At 44.3% G+C, this 17,405-nt stretch overlaps 1 protein-coding gene across 1 annotated transcript in view; it reads right to left on the bottom strand.

Moving 5' to 3' along the window:
• Nucleotides 1-17,405, bottom strand: part of ATP1A3 (ATPase Na+/K+ transporting subunit alpha 3) — a 132,159-nt gene that overhangs the window by 43,023 nt on the left and 71,731 nt on the right. Inside the window, exons 3-5 of the mRNA XM_082273100.1 lie at nt 15,217-15,276; nt 11,586-11,789; nt 1,203-1,316 (exon numbers count right to left, since the gene is read on the bottom strand). Of these exons, the coding sequence (XP_082129226.1) occupies nt 1,203-1,316; nt 11,586-11,789; nt 15,217-15,276 (378 nt within the window). The remainder of the gene's footprint in view (nt 1-1,202; nt 1,317-11,585; nt 11,790-15,216; nt 15,277-17,405) is intronic.

The following is a 17,405-nucleotide window of genomic DNA, read 5'->3' as shown; positions in this document are numbered from 1 at the left end:
AAATATTGTTCACAATTCTGGCTAAATCTGTGTTAGTGAGCACTTCTGCTTTGCCGAGATAATCCATCCTCCCTGTGCAGCTGGTATCTCTACAGGTGTTAGGTTAATGGGGTGACTGAGTCAAACATAGAGCTCCCTCTAGTGGAAAAACTATCAATGTCTTCATTTAATACCATAACAAAATATGGAAGAACAAATATGTACAAATGTGACTATCACATCAAAAATCACTTTAAATTTTTCAGATATGCATAATCATAGGTCAGAGATGACATATTAAAGCTAGGGTCTACATAACAGCCAACCAGCCAGCATTTTTAGAAGGATGTCAGCAATGGCAGGCCCTGAATTTGTACTAGGAAAGGTTCACTGAACTGGTGGAAGAGCCCCTCTACATCTTTATAGTTTCCTGCAGAGAATTGCAGAACACCCCAAAGTGAAAAAAAGATGCAAGCTAGTATGTGAAACGCAGTTGTGTGCCTCAAAATCTAGAAATGCGAGTTATTGACCTCTTAAGCTGATATATGATTAATTTTGGTAAAGCTTTGTAAATTTTTGGTAAAGTTATAAGAGCCCTTCACAACATGTGACATCTAGAAAGTTAACATGAATGAAAAGATTGTCAGTGCAAAAAAAGTGCAAATAAAAGATATTGAGTATCACATCATTAATTACTGCAAGCATATAGTTACATAGTTCGGTTGAAAAAAGACACAAGTCCATCTAGCTTAACCAATAAAAAAACAAAAAAACAGTAAAGAAAACCCAATCACACAATCCCATATACACAATCCTATACCCGCAGTTGATCCAGAGGAAGGTGAAAAAAACCCCAGCAAAGCATGATCCAATTTACTACAGCAGGGGAAAAAAATTCCTTCCTGATCCCCTGAGAGAATCGGATATTCCCTGGATCAACTTTACCTATAAATATTAGTACCCATTTATAATATGTACAACTAGGTGTGGAAAAAGGAAAAAGAAGAAGAGGACGACAGAAAACAAAATGGATAGATAGCATCATCAAAACAAAGAACATGAAGTTAAGCAAGCTTCGGGAGGCAGTGGAGGACAGAAAAGCCTGGCGCGCCATGGTCCATGAGGTCAAGAAGAGTTGGACACGACTAAACGAATGAACAACTACAAAAGATGTGTGAGGGTAGCAAGCATGAGCTACAAGAGCTAGATACCATCGTACTCACCTGGGGCACCATGTTTTTGAAGGATTCCATGATCTTCGAGCTCTTGGCCTCCTGGTAGTAAGAAAAGCAGCCAGTGATGATGACGACTGCAGCCAACACGATACCCAGATACAGCTGAAAGAGAAATGGCAAAGGGGCAATAAGCTTTATACATTATGATCCTTGAGACCGGGTTTATGATTTCACATGAAATGCATCAAAGGTGTCCAACAGGAAAAGTCAGATTTATCATTTTACCTGCAAATTACAAATGTTCTGTTATGTCAGTATGCCATGGGCCTAATCCATCTACTTGTGTGCATTAGGTTTTGAGATTTCTAGTAGCGCAGTCCTGCTGCCAAAATCGCCTGTGAATAATTGTAAGTAGGGGCATAACTACAGAGGTTGCAGGGGTTGCAATTGCAACCGGGCCCCATGATCCAGAGGGCCTGTGCGGCTCCCCTGTACACCTGGATAGGAAGGGCAGCGGGGGCAGCATGTCGAGAAATCACTGTCCTCCTTTTTCCTCCTGTAATTGCAGGAGGAAAATAGAAGAGATTGGTTCCTCTGTATGCTGCCCCGGCCACTCCTCCTATCCATTTCACTTGTGTTCTGCTGTCTCTGGGCCCCTGTGTGCTCCCCTGGTGCCCCCCCCCCCCACTGTGCTCCCTCCCCTATCCTGCTGGCTGCTGCAGGGGATGTGTCACAAATTAGAGAACCAGGAAGGGGTCGGTAAATATGTCGTTTATCACCTCCTTCCTTTTCTGAATGGACAGAGTCATAGTCAGTGACTATGTAAAAAAAATAAAAAATAAAATGATGAAAAAATAATACAATTAAAGTACCAAAAAATAAAAACTACTGACACCAGTGGGTGAACTTCCAGGATCGCAAAGGTCACACTTGCAACCGGGCCCTGGCATTCCACCACCGTGGGGAGGCCCCAAGATGGCAGGAAGGGGGCCCACTGCAGAACTCATGAAAGGGTCCCACTGCGGGACCATAATATAGGGCCCCGCAATAAGAGTTAAGGGCCCCGGGATCAGTGGGAAGAGCCCCAGGCTTGAAGGGAAGGGCCCCGGCCAGAGGTCCAGGGGGCCCTTCATGTTTTCTTGCATCGGGGCCCTGAAGGTTCTAGTTATGTCTCTGATTGTAAGGAGTGGAATTGCTTGCTAAACAGATAGAACGAAGGGCACCTGTAAGCTACCCAAGTTGCATGCACAAGTTGCGATCATTTGCACAGTATTTGTGCATTGTGTCACAACATGAGATTTTTCGCCTACTACAAGCTACTTGGGTAGTTTACACCATTGGGATCCACTTGTTTAATCTGTTTAGCAACCAATTGCTACTCCGTGCAGCACTGAATTATTGAAATCTATATAGCTACAGCCTTGTGCACACAGATAAATAGATTCAATTAGTGAATTGCACAGAATTGGTAACTGCGACATTACATGGGAAAATTGTAATTTGCATCAGTGCTTATCTTAATCCTTCAAACAACTGAATGAGCCAAGCGCTCACTCTAACGGGAGTTATAGGTGGGCTTCTCTCCTCAGATGGGGAAACTCCAAAGACTGAAATCACAAAAGAAGAAGCAAGCACCTAGTGCATTACCCTTTGACACCTTTAGAATTTATTTTGAATGCCAAAAACACACTCAAAAACATGAAGAGTAAAAATTTCATAAAATAGTTTCACCTCGATGTGGAAAGTGTAGACCTGTTTGAGGAAGGGAGAGTGTCTCCCGAAACCCGTCAGCGGTCCTAACCTAGGGATATACCCTTTCCACATCGAGGTGGACCCATTTTATGCAATTTTTACTCTTCAGGTTTGTGAGTATGATTTTCGGCATTCAAAATAAATTCTAAAGGTGTCCAACTGTAATGCACTAGGTGCTTGCGCCTTTTTTTTTTGCGATTTTATCTTAATCATTGTTCACAATAATAATAGTATCTCCCTTTAAAAAGAAACAACAAATTGGAAAGATGGTGAAAAAAATGGATTTGGATAGCTATGACCCAGAAACTGTAGACACCCTCCAAATTATTGGGTTCAGGTGTTTCCAGTGAAAGGTACTGTTACTGCAATATACAAAAACATTTTAGATAATTGCACTCTTCCAACCTTGTGGTAAAAGTTTGGGGAAGACTTTTCTGCTCCAGCATGACTGTGCCCATGTTCAATAAACAATCTTCATAAAGACATGGTTTGATTAGATTGGTGTGGAGAAACTTGAGTGGCCTACACAGAACCCGGACCTCAACCCTACTGAATACCCATTGAAGGCGAAGCGACAGTGGGATTAGGTAACGCCTTCTAAGGACGTCATCACGATGAAACGTACGTCGGGGCGGAGCTACAGGAAGTGACGTCTATCCGCAGAGGACACCTGGAAGTGGTGAGGTACACCCGAACGGCCCGTACTCACACTAGTTATGGTGGAGTGGGACAGAGTGTTTTAACCCGGGTGCAGGGCGGAGTACACTGTGCAACAAGCGCATACGCTTTTGGTTTTATTGAGTTAATTTAAAAAAATAAAAGGTTTTACACGATTGGAGATCTTCGCTCTTCTGGGCTTTTTAGGATAACAATGGAGAGTCTGTGAAGGAAAAGCTGGCCTAGTGCTTGGATAACGGATTCCCTGAGGGGATAAGGCGCACATTGACCCAGTCTACTCGGGGGAGGATCATATTTTCCTGGCGATTTCCACTGAGTGGCGATGAAGGTGACACAATGGTGGAATAACACACTGAAGATATGTTATGAATTATGTTCCACTTTATTTGCACAAGGCGCTTTTCATTAAGGACTTTTTAAGCTCTTTGGACATTTTTTGAGCACTTCAGTTAATGAAAGTCAATTGTATTTTATTGTATGTATGCGCACTGTAAAAGGGGAAGTAGTTGGCATTGCACTTTAGTGTTTGAAGGAGTACTGGGTGGAGTATGCTATAGTAAGAGCATTGTGGACTATAAGGGTCTCCTAGCAGGACTGGATTAAGAACATCATGGGCCTGGTGCTGAGGATTTTGGTGGTTCAGAGCTTCAGGTATGAATGAAAACAGTCAGTAAATGGTAAGGATCAGTACCCAGAGAGCAGGGGGAATCTGATGGACAGTCTGGGGTGAATGGTGCAGGGGGTGGGGGCAATTATAAGCACTGATCTCCCTCTATGGCTCACGAAGGAAGCAGCTGAAAGTCGCAGGAGAGAGAGGAGGAAAAGCAGCTTTCAGCTGCTTCATAGCAAGTCAAAGAGGGTGATTGGTGCTTGTATTTGCCCCTACCACCGCACCGATAAAGCTCTCACTGTCATATTTCCCTTGCTGCAGAAGGTGCCAGGAGCCTCTCATGTGGCCCCCCTACTGGCCCTGAGCCGAACAGTCAGTCTGCCCCTACTGGGCCTATATTAAAGTAGGGGCCTGGAGCTGCAGCTCCAATAGCCCCTACGTTAATCTGGCCCTGTTTCCTAGACAATGGGATGAAGCCAGATCTTCTCATCCAATATCAGTAACATAAAGACAGTTTGAGGAGTTTGGTGTAGATGAATTTGAATGACCTACACAGAACCCTGACGCCAACCCTATTGAACACCCATTTAAGGCAAAGTGACAGTGGGATGAAACCAGGTCTCCTCATCCAACAACAGTAACATAAAGACATTGTTTGAGGACCTTGATGTGGAGGAATGCAATTGGCCTGGTTAAATTACCTGTTGTCAACCCTACTAAACACCCATTTAAGGCGAAGTGAAAAAATCCTTTAGGGGGGCATGGCCAAGATGGCATTTTGAGCAGTCCTGCTGTAGCTCTGCAGGCAGTGGAATCTATTTCTGCAGTTCCTGTCTACTGTGGGAGTCAGGCGGTACCTAACTTACTGTCTCTCGGATGCCTCATCAAACCTCCACAAAGCCTAAAGGGGTGAAAAAGCTATGGTTCCCATCACTGGCATAAGGTGATTTCCCCGGTGCCTAAAGACCACGTGGAGGTGCGCTCTCTGTCTTTCTCCAACATGGCGTCCCGAAAAGATCCCTTCTAAATAATGATGAGAAAAGATCATGCTATCATGTGACCACCTCCAATAGGAGGATTTGCTTTGACCGCGGAAAGGACTTGCATCTGGCTGATGACGGGAGGATTCTCACCTGGAGCAGCGTATACTGCTCTCTTACCGCCTCCAACAGGTTCAGCCTGAACCTTAGCTCATTACTACTCCTGATCCACTGATATTTAGGTCAATTCCCCACACTTTCCCCCATCTCAGCTTAGCAAGAATACCCAACATTTCTGAGTATGGAAGAGCATGTGAGTTACCCCATTTGACAGTGCTCAGGTCTAGCAGCCACAGCTCCCCGTAGGCCCTGACATCAGCGTACAATGGGTATTTTTCGGTACTGCAAATACAAACACAAAGAAAGGGCGCACCAGCCTAGCGCATTATCCTCAGCGGGCTTTTAATAACATAAGTTTAAAATCAACTACTCACAAACATGCTTAATAGACCAGCATATCAATTCCAAGGAGCAGCATCATGTGAAAAGTCCAATGTCTCATGTAGACGGAGGGCTGACGTGTTTCGAGGCGAAACGTGTGGGAGGAGATACCGCCTACCACAATCTCGAGGGTCATGTGGGGCCTTGTCCACTGTATTTAAACCATGGTCTCAGTCATGGCCTTCAGGCTCTGAGGAAGAGGCACGGTTTCGAAAAGCGCCAGCCCTCCGTCTACATGAGACATTGGACTTTTCACATGATGCTGCTCCTTGGAATTGATATGCTGGTCTATTAAGCATGTTTGTGAGTAGTTGATTTTAAACTTATGTTATTAAAAGCCCGCTGAGGATAATGCGCTAGGCTTGTGCGCCCTTTCTTTGTGTTTGTATTTGCAGTGTTGTTGACCACCCCAGTCGTAGAGGGCACCAAAGCTTAGCCATAGTGGATGCCAAGTGTGAGTTCCGAGACAGAGGCAGCCTGAGGACCTAGTTTGGAGCGCAGGAGCAGGGGGCACAGCATCACTCTTTTTGTTTCTGGAGTATTTTCGGTACTGGCTGTGTTGGAGAAAGAAGCATCAGGGCTTAGCTAGAGAGGTAAGTATCAGTCATATTTTTTTTTTTTTTTTGGGGGGGGGGGGGGCTTTTCATAGTCTCTTGAAAAAGTGACAGTGTCTCTTCATAAAAAGTCAGGAACGGCAGCTCTGTATTTCTGTTCTCAGAACATTTCCAAAGTATTTAAGTAAATTAGCCCAAGTCCAGATACAGCCACAGTAACCGACCTTCTCTGCCAGCAACATTTTGGCATGCTAGACCCGAAAATGTACTAAACCAACAGATGAAGATTTAAACTGTGCCGGCCTGTTCCCCAGCTGTTCTACTGCAAAAATATACTAAGACAATTGTGTATTGTCTATTGCCAGGTTTGTGTTGTCCAATCAATCAAGATTAAGAGCAGTAATTAATATTGGATGTCCAGGAACAGGTGTTTCTATATTTGTCCTAAAATAATTCCTCTAGAAATGAGTGAGCAGAGCTAAAAACGGGAGATTAGGGAACCAGCAGAAGCCTCTGTTACCTGCTCAATAGAGGTCAGGCAGGCTGCCAAAATGTTGAGTGACCAACTGGAGGCAGACATACTGTCCTAGTTGTTTCTGATTGGTCATATAGAATCTTAGTCTTTTATACTGCGAAAAAAAGGCTGCAATAAAATCCAAAGCAGCTGGATATTTTACATGTCTACTATGGGATGTCTAATTTTTGTACTCTTGAAATAAGAAAATTAAAATTCGGGACTATCTTACCTTAACCACTTAAGCCCCAGCCCTATTTCGGACACTTTTTGTTCACGCGTTAAAACCAGTATTTTTTCCTAGAAAACTACTTAGAACCCCCAAACATTATATATATTTTTATCGCAAAGACTCTGGAGAATAAAATGTCGGTCATTGCAATATTTTTTATCACGCGGTATTTGTGCAGCGGTCTTTAAAGCGCCATTTTTTTGGAAAAATTTTGAAAAATCACATTTCACTAATTTTAAAAAATACTAAACAGTAAAGTTAGCCCATTTTTTTTGTATATTGTGAAAGAACATGTCACGCCGAGTAAATAGATACCCAACATGTTACGGTTTAAAATTGCGCCCCCCCGTGGGATCGCGACAAACTACGGTCAATAGAGATCTCAATCTGCGACGCTTTAAATTTATTTAATGGTTACTAGTTTTGAGTTAGAGTGTAGCTCTTTTTTTTAAATTATTGCTCACGCTCTGGCGTTCGCGGCGATACCTCACATGTGTGGTTTGAACAGCGATTTCATTTGCGGCTTGACTTCCGTATACGTTTTTTTTGTGCGCAAGCTAACGGTGACGGGGGCGGCTAAATTTATTTATTTTTTTTTCCCATTTATTTTATTTATTTTTTTAACTTTATTAAAGTTTTTAAAAAAAAAAAAATCTGATCACTTTTATTGCTGTCACAAGCAATGTAAACATCCCTTGTGACACCAATATGTAGTGACAGGTACACTTTATGGAGGGATCGAGGGTCTAAAAGACCCTAGACCCCTCCACTACACTTCCCTGTATGCAAAACGCCGAAAACGGCATTTTTGCATACAGCCGTTTTTTAAATTTGCCGCCTTTTGCAGCACAGTAACCTGGACGTGACGTCCTGGACGCCGCCTCCGGGTTACGTCATCGGAGACCCGATCGATGCCGTTTCCGGCATTCATCGGGACTCCATCCAGCCAGCGGACGTGCCGGCTGTGTGCTCGGGGCTCCCGGTGGGACGGGAGCCCCGAGCAAAGCCACGGAAGGCGGCGGTAGGGGGGGGGGACAACCCCTCCCGCCCCCCTGGGTACCGATCGAGCGGCTCCCGAGCCGCATCGGTCGGTACCGACGGAAAGCCGACCGTCGGCTTCAAACCACGGTACCGGGATGGTGCCTCTAGCTAGAGGCATCATCCCGGTATAACACCGCAAAGTTTACTGACGTAGATCTACGTTAGTATGCGGTAAGTGGTTAATGACTAGAAATTAGTTTAGTGACTTGGCTAAACGAATGCCCCGTTTCCACTGAGCGTTATGGTTCGGTTCGGTACGGTACGCTATTTATGCCGTTTCCATTGTGAATGGTACCCTAATTCTGAACCGTACTGTACCACTTTTTTGGGACCCTTTTGTTGGGGTACCAAGCACATTAGTACCGTACCAACAGGGTGGAGCAACACTCTGCAGAACTTTGATTGGTTGACAGAGAATCGTCTATCACAGCTTTCCTGCTACACCACGCCTATCATGAAAGGGTACTATTGGCAGTGGAAACGCAAGGTGTACCGTTCCGAACCGTACCGTACTGAACCGAACCGTACCACTCAGTGGAAAAGAGGCATTATTTTGCCGTTACGTTTTCTGGGTTTACTAAAAGAAAATAGGTCCCCATCGCTGGCATAGGTGATTTCCCGGTGCCTAAAGACCACGTGGAGGTGCGCTCTCTGGCTTTCTCCAACATGGCGTCCTGAAAAGATCCCTTCTAAATAATGATGAGAAAAGGTCACGCTATCATGTGACCGCCTCCAACAGGTTCACCCCGAACCTTAGCTCATTACTGCAATAACATTTGCTCAAGAGCTTAGTAAATGAGGGGGAGCTCTGCTGAATCCAATCATGTTCAAGCAAAAATGCAGTTTTTTTTTCCTTGCATGTGATTGGGTATTCTTTGCAAAGTGAAGCTTCACCTCATTTACTAAGCTATGGAGCAACTGCACTTACAAGGTTCACAGTCTATTTACCTTTAGTAAATCCTTCCTTAAAAAAATCAAATTCATGCGTGGAGTTGCTGATGCGAATTCAGCTTGAAAAACAAAAACCTACTTTTTTCATTCTAGCCCCGGTTCACACGGCTGCTACTTCTTATGCGACTTGCTGCGGTGTGCGACACAGAAAGTCGCATGACAGATGAAACCACATTCATTTTAATCACTTGCCGACCTCCAGCAGTACATATACTGTGGCAAGTCGGCTCTGTCCCTCGAAACGACGTAACTGTACGTCGTTTCGTGAGACCGCTAGTGAGGGCACACGCGCTTGCTGATTGGCTACAAGGGGAGCCAATCAGTGGGTCCGGCATCCGCGATTGCCACAGGGTACCCGCAATCGCTCCCTGTGCAGACAGAATAGCGGTCTACCGTGTTTACAACTGTACGTCGCTTCGCAGGACCGCACATGCGCCCATTCGCCACAGGGGGAGCCAATCCGGTGGCTATGATAGCCAGAGAGCCCCCGCGATCGCTCCCCGTGGAGACAGAAATTGGTGTCAGTAGGGCAGAAATTGGTGTCAGTAGAGCAGTGGACGGTGTCAGTAGGGCAGAAATTGGTGTCAGTAAAGCAGTAGATGGTGTTAGTAGGGCAGAGATTGGTGTCAGTACGGCAGTGGACAGTGTCAGTAGGGCATAGATTGGTGTCAGTAGGGCAGTGGATGGTGTCAGTAGGGCAGATTGGTGTCAGTAAGGCAGTCGACGGTGTCAGTAGGACAGTGGACGGTGATTGTAGGGCAGAGATTGGTGTCAGTAGAGCAGTGGACGGTGTTAGTAGGGCAGAGATTGGTGTCAGTAGGGCAGTGGATGGTGTCAGTAGCTTTAATTTGTATTATTTTATTTTTTATTATTTTTTACAATTTTATTGATTTTTATTTTTTCTACACGTTTTTTAGGCCCTCAATCAGTAACTATTAGTGCTACCTATCAGTGTCACCTGTCAGTGCCACCTATCAGTACACATCAGAGCCACCCATCAGTGCAGCCTTATCAGGGCCTCCTGATAAATGCCCACCAGTGCCACCTATCAGTGCCCACATTTGTGTGAAAAAATTATAAAAACTTAATTTGGGCACAGTATTGCATGACTGCGCAATGGTCATTCAAAGTGTGACAGCGCTGAAAGCTGAAAATTGACCTAAGCAGGAAGGGGCCCAGTAGGCAAGTGGTTAAAGAGAAGGTTTTTCAGGGATCGTCTAAAGATGGATAGACTAGGAGATAGTTGGACAGACTGGCTTAGGGAGGTCCAAAGGATGGGAGAAGCTCATAAGAAGTACTGGAGGTGACCATGGGAGGAGGTGATAAGGGTGCCAGAGAGCAGAAGGTCTTGGGGGAACCGAAAATAGCGGTTTGGTTGATATTTTGCAAGCAAGTTAGTGATGAAGCTGGGTGGGCAGAGTTGTGGATGGCTTTGTAAGTTGTTAGTACTTTGAATTTGTACTGGTTGTGGCATGCTCATGCGTGGTTTAAGGGGGGTTAAAACAGGCGGTGAGGAGGCAACATAATGCCACCTTACCATCTGTTAAATGCCTTCTCAGAAGGCACCACATGTGTACACAAGTCCCAAATCTTCATACCTAGACTCTTGCAGAAGCCCAGTTGTGATAAGTTGGTTTATTATTTTTCGCAGTCCGTGTCACTTCTGGAAAACTCTCTAAATGAGGATATTACCCTCTTTCTCTCTTAGACAGTTGCCACTGGACCAGGTGTGTTATTTCTGTAAAAAAACCTTTATATACACTTAAAGCTTTTTTTTTTCCAATGAATAGTTGGTCCTCCTTCCAGGGGGAAGTTAGGCATGACTAGTGGTCCCCAGGCTTCTGATCCCAGATTTTGGTGTTCATTTAATAAAAGGAATAGGACAGGGATCTTCAAACTACGGCCCTCCAGCTGTTGCTGAACTACACATCCCATGAGGCATTGAAAAACTCTGATATTCACAGACATGACTGGGCATGATGGGAATTTTAGGTACTCAACCACTGGAGGGCCATAGTATAAAGACCCCTGGTATACGTTAATATAAAGAATTATAATACCCTTCCTTAAAGTGGTTGTAAAGTCAGAAGTTTTTTTTTATCGTAATATAATACTATTATAAAGAATAGTATTATATACATTCATAGTATTGTTGGAATGGATATTGATAGTTTTGCAGACCCTGAAGAAGTGGGGCTTTGGACCCATGAAACACGTCATGATATATCATTCTACTGTCCCCTGCCAGATTATGTCACAGCATTGAGCTTTGGAAAAATCAAGGAGTCAAATTTAATTGAGTAGGGTGAGAGAAATTATATGCTGTGAAATTTTTATGTGTTACATGTTTGTATACATGAAAATCTTTATCATTATTATTGCTATGTTTTTGTACGCATGAAGCAGAAGTGTTGTTAGGTGAAATGCGTCATGCAATTGAATGCTTTTACAATAAAAGGATGACTTTTAATAGTATAATATATAAATTGCATTATTGGGCACATCCTAAAGTCCCATCTTTGAGGCAATTGTTTTGGCTATTTGTAATGTTAGGGATAATTGTGCCAACCCAAGCAACCCTTGCAACATACAGATATAAGAATCACAGATGTGCTCACATTGTCATTGGCGGGGTCATCCTCCGTACCCGCCTGGATGCCGTAGGCCAGAAAGCAGAGGATAGCTCCGATCCACAGCAGGATGGAGAAACCTCCAAAGAGCTGGCGGCAAAACTTGATCCACTCAGGTGTAGTTGGAGGAGGAGTCAAAGCATTGGGTCCATCCCTGGCCAGAATCTCCGCTGCTTTGCTGAGTGTCAACCCCTAAAAACAGAGGACAAGTAATCATTAGGGAGCATTTCAAATAAAAACGATGAAAGAAGAAATTTACAGGAGCTGCACATTTTCCTTGATTTCTATGCAAACTCTTGGTCTGAAGAGGTATCTTATCATAGCTAAAGTTCCAATCCCCGTTTAGTTTTTGTTTTTTGAGATTTTCATTTAGTGAACTGGATATGACTGGATACATGATCTTTGGTCTGGTATGGTATGGTCTGTGACCCTTAGATACTATCTGCATTGAGTTTGCATATTCTCCAATAAAATGAAGCCAGCTACTCGGTAACATCCATTTCAACAACTCTTTACTGACTACCTGGCAGGATAGAGCAGTAACATTCCCAATGCGTTTCGGCTGAAGCCTTACCCATAGCATCACTCAGATAAGAGTAAGGCTTCGACCAAAATGCGTTACTGCTCTATCCTGTCATGTAGTCAATAATCTTGAAAAGTAGATAGAGAGGAGCGCATGGTATCCAGAAAATGTGAGTTTGAAAGTGGGTTTAAACCAGTTTACTGAAGGTAGAAACATGTAACATCAAGCCAACGCCATCATTGCTCCACTCCCACCACACCACATTTCACTTGTTACTGCTCTCTAACTGTACCAGCAGCCATTTCTGGCACCGTTTTTACTTCTCCCCTGCTGCCGGGCATTGTAAGTGACTCCCTCCTCTCTCCCCCCCAAAAGCCAGCTGTCATGCTGCCTGTTTCCTCCCTGTATCCTCCTTCTCTCCTCCGCGGCCTCCATCCGACTCAAGCCTCCTGTCCCCAATAATGACATTTACCCTCTAGCTATAATTTACTACTGCTGCAAACTTTAACCAGCTCATCCACAACCCATCTAAGATGTCCAACCCAGCCTCCACCCCCTGCCACCATTCCATTGTATCAGGTCTGAAAGTTCTCTCCGGCCACCTAACAATCTCCCATCCAAACCCCCTCCCCCATGCCCCTCTCTCCAGTGACCCTAGTGTACGCGCTCTCTCTATACATGCGGATACACAACTATAAGGCCATTCCCTGAGGAAGCAGCCCAGGCCCCCTTAGGGCTCACTACCATGTATGGGGTAAATGTTTTTCTAGATTCATGCTTACCTAACTGGATGCAGCATTGGTCCCTGGCATCTTAAACTGAGAACCGAGTGATCTAACACTGCAGATCGCTTGGTTCTCACAGTTCCCTGAGCAGAGAGCTGCTGACTGTCAGTCACCGGCTCTCTGCTCTGCCCCCTGCGCTCACTGGAGCGCAGGGCTGTAGAGAGTGTGGGGGGGGGGGGGAGTGGCCAGGTGGGGCTCTCAGTGGCTCCCTGAGAGGCTGAGCGGGATGCCAGTCCAGGCTTGTGGGTGGATCCCGACTCCATTGTGGCGAACTTGCCCGAGCCTGGACCGGCTCCGTGATGTCAGCACACAGCGGACTTCAGCACGCTGTCTGCTGAAAACGGGTCACAGGAGTGCAGAATGAACTGCGATCCTGTGATCCACAGGAGAAGTACAGCCAAACGAGCTTAGGCTGTACAGGGTCAAAATCTTTGGAAAGGAACCTTTCCTACCCGCCCACATCATCACCTACCTATAAACAGTGAGTGATCGAGTCAGTCCAGCTCTATCTCCAACCCTATTGTATCAATAAAGAATTGTTGCAATGGATGTTACTGAGTAGCTGGCTTCATTTTAAAAATCTAGAGCATCTCATTTAAGTCTATGGGACATTAGTGCACAGTGCTAGATTTTTACTGTCCTCGGCTGCAGAAAGCCCAATGTAATTTCTGAGTTCTAGATCAATGAATCCCTGAGCCTAAAGAGTTGTAGGGCTATGAGCTCCCCATGTGGCAGTGGCCCAGTGCTTTCGTATGGCCAGGTCACAAGCTCCTTCATACCATGAAGCAGGGCTGAATGTTATACATTGGAGCCTGTTGGCACACAGCTTTTTGTGCCCTAAAAACACCCCTCTGTCTGGTTGACCCCTTTAAAACAGGGGAGACTTAGACATCTCTTCCTGCTATATAAGATACTTATTCCTACTGATAAAGGAAACATATTTGTGACAGATGATTATTCAAGAAAAAGCTGCTTTCTTGCCTATAGGCATGTGCCTACTGTCTCCAATGGTCAATCTGCCCTTGTCTGGAAGTCTTTCCATTGGCTCCCAGAACTGAATGAAGCAGTGGAGGTACAAAGTAAGGGAAATGATATGCCAATGGGGATGGGGAAGGGGGGTTAAACATTTTGCTTTGCTCTGAATGGCAAAAATACAATCTGTGTACAATCTCCAAATGGTACAGTAGATTGAACACTTTGTTGAGCCTACATAAACAATCCACTCAATTTTTATTTGATCTAAGGGAGATTGTATAATCGGATTGTAACAGGTTTGGGCAAGTTTACTGTTCACCAGGTGCTTAGATGAACTTAATAAAGGGTAAATGTCCCTGGAAATTAAATAATAATGTTGGAATAGATGCTAGGTTAATAATAAAAGTGTACTCGGAGTGGTTAACCAATGCGCCATATTTTTTGGACATGCCCCTCGCTTAGGGATTTCTGGGATGATGTGGCATCGGCCATCAGGCAGTTGACCTCAGTCGAGGTGGGAGACAATCCTGCATTGCATCTCTCGGGGCGACCAGTTCGGAAGTACAGGAAGTCCTTGACAATCCAACTCCTCTACGCTGCAAAGGCCTGCATTCCGGCTATGTGGAGGCAAACACAACCTCCCACGCGCACACTATGGTTCTCTAAAATCAATGAAATACACCGTATGGAGGAACTGATGGCCACTTTGAAAAACACCAAAAGAAAAAGTCTGGGACTTATGGAGACCCTGGTGTACTTCACGGGTACTTCAACCTATGTGCAGGGCATTGGCTGACCTGTTGTATAGCCCATATTGTATCTTTGAAGGTCTGCCCTGATTACCCCCACTCTGACCCTATTTCTCTGACATTCTTTATGGCATTGCCTACTTTTCCCCTTCTTCTGCCCCCATCTCCTTTTTCTCCTACCTTATCTACTCCCGTCCTTCTCTTCTCTCTAAGGTTATCTGTTTTTTTTCTGCTTATGACATTTATACATATATCAGGATGCGTCTATGCGAGACGCTCTGCTGGGTGCGCCCGGACACGGTTAGTTAAGACTCTCTTACCCGTTCGCTACCTATTGAACCCGGGCCTGAACGCACCCACCCTCTATGAAAAAGAAATTTTCTTTGCAAAGTACTCTTGTTTATTTCGCTGCATATGGTAGCCGTTGTATTTGGTAACATCCGCTTACCCATGAACCTTTCTTATGTACTCCTTAACTGTTGACTTCTTTTGCATTATACATGGTTTGTTACTGTTTTGTACTTTTGCTTCAATAAAGATATTACAAAAAGAATAAATAATAAAAAAAGTGTATAAAATCGAATCACCTGCACGCAGTCTGTGTTGTATTTCCGGCACACCTCTTCCACTGACATCTTGTGCTCTGTCTGAGGTTAAAGAGAAACATGAATGAGGGAAGATTTTGTACAAGGCTCACACAACAGCAGCATTGAATGCTATACTGGAGCACACATACACACACATTGAGGAAACTAATGACAACGGGTAACCAATGTAATTTCTAGAACATGGATGAGAAGGTTCAAGCACAGGGCTGCAACCATGTGTAATGGGGTCACAAAGAAAACCTATTAGGGGGTCTCTTGTCTCCTAATCTCCATCTTAAAGGATAATTCTCTAGAGATATACACTCAGTGGACACTTTTTTAAGTACACCTTGCTAGTACCGGGTTGGACCCCCTTTTGCATTCAGAACTGCCTTAATTCTTTGTGGCATGGACTCAACAAGGTGTTGGCAACATTCCTCAGAGATTTTGGTCCATAGTGACATGATAGCATCACGCATTTGCTGCAGATTTGTCACACCCCAAAGGTGCATCCATGCTTTCATGCTGTTTACGCCAAATTCTGACCCAACCATCTGAATGTTGCAGCTGAAATTGAGACTCATCAGACCAGGCAATGTTTTTCTAATCTTCTATTATCCAATTTTGGTGAGCCTGTGCGAATTGTAGCCTCAGTTTCCTGTTCTTAGTGAACAGTGGCACCCGATGTGTTTTTCTTTGCTGCTGGAGCCCATCTGCTTCAAGATGTTGTGCATTCAGGGATGGTATTCTGCATACCTTGGCTGTAACGAGTGGTTATTTGAGTTTCTGTTGCCTCTCTATCATCTCGAACCAGTCTGCCCATTCTCGTCTGTCCTCTGACATCAACAAGGCATTTTCGTCCACACAACTGCCGCTCCCTGGATATTTTCTTATTTTTTCCAGACCATTCTCTGTAAACCCGAGACATGGTTGTGCATGAAAATCCGTGTAGATCAGCAGTTTTTGAAATACTCAGACCATCCGTCTGGGGACCAATAACCATGCCATGTTCAAAGTAACTTAAATCCCCTTGTTTCCCCATTCGGAGGCTCGGTTTTAACTTCAGCAAGTTGTCTTCACCGTATCTATGTGCCTAAATGCATTGAGTTGCTGCCATGTGAATGGCTGATTAGCAGTTTGTGTTACCAAGCAATTGAACAGGTGTACCTAATAAAGTGGCCGGTGGTTGTACAGTAGAATAATAATGGATTCCATAGAAATCATATAGAGGCTCTAAAAATACACATACTGTACATAAGTGTTATCCAAACTGGTTTGGCTGTAGGCATATAGTAATGGGCCCCATGGCAGTCCCACAGTGTGCCATAGCTTTAGTTATACTGTTGTAGACATATGGTCATTTATAGCCTAAAAAAACTTGGGTATACTACATTCTACTGCCACTTTGCTTTGCATAGGAAAATGTAAGTAAGCCTCTCCCAAGTAAAATGCAGCAGCTGCTATAATGACCTTTCCTTCTGAAAATGTTACTATTTTCCTTGCTGCCAATACCCTCAGAGTCATTGACTCTCTATCTACATACTTATTTAGCACTACTTGCTGAAAGCATTGAAGTCAGCATGGCAACCAAACTGAATTTTTAGTTCAAATCAGCTAAATATGTTCCAGATGCATCAAAGCAAAAGGTGTTCAAAGTCTTACTCATTAAAAAGCATCCATATCCTGAGTATAAGGCCTGTCCCCTGTCAGCATGCTGCAGAAAAATACTCTTGCTCTCTGTATGGAAGCAACGGTCCGCCACACCTATGCTGAGTCCGAGCTACAGCTATTCAATCACCAGGAAGTATGGACTTCCCAGTGGAAGTCTTGAGAAGTAGGACTGGGATATTTTCTTTTGCAGGCTGTTCCTGTTTGAATTTGAGTTCCCTGGTGACACGACTCCTTCAAGAAATAGTATAGTGTAGCCATGATACACTGAAACATTATCATAGAAGATCTTCTAGGTCTACATTAAGGACAATCTGGGTAGCTCTGGGAAATATAGAGATGATATTTGAGAAATACAGGAGTCAAAATGTAGTGTAGCTTGAATCCAACCACATGTGATAGATAGACAGACAGACAGATAGAGTAGACAGATAGATAGAGTAGACAGATAGATAGAGTAGATAGACAGATAGAGTAGATAGACAGACAGACAGATAGAGTAGACAGATAGAGTAGACAGA

Source organism: Pelophylax lessonae, assembly GCF_965119305.1.
Source record: "Pelophylax lessonae genome assembly, chromosome: 12".
In the NCBI taxonomy this organism is placed as follows: Eukaryota; Metazoa; Chordata; class Amphibia; order Anura; family Ranidae; genus Pelophylax; species Pelophylax lessonae.
Note: the sequence above shows the minus strand (reverse complement) of the source record. Positions and strands in the feature narration are given on the sequence as shown.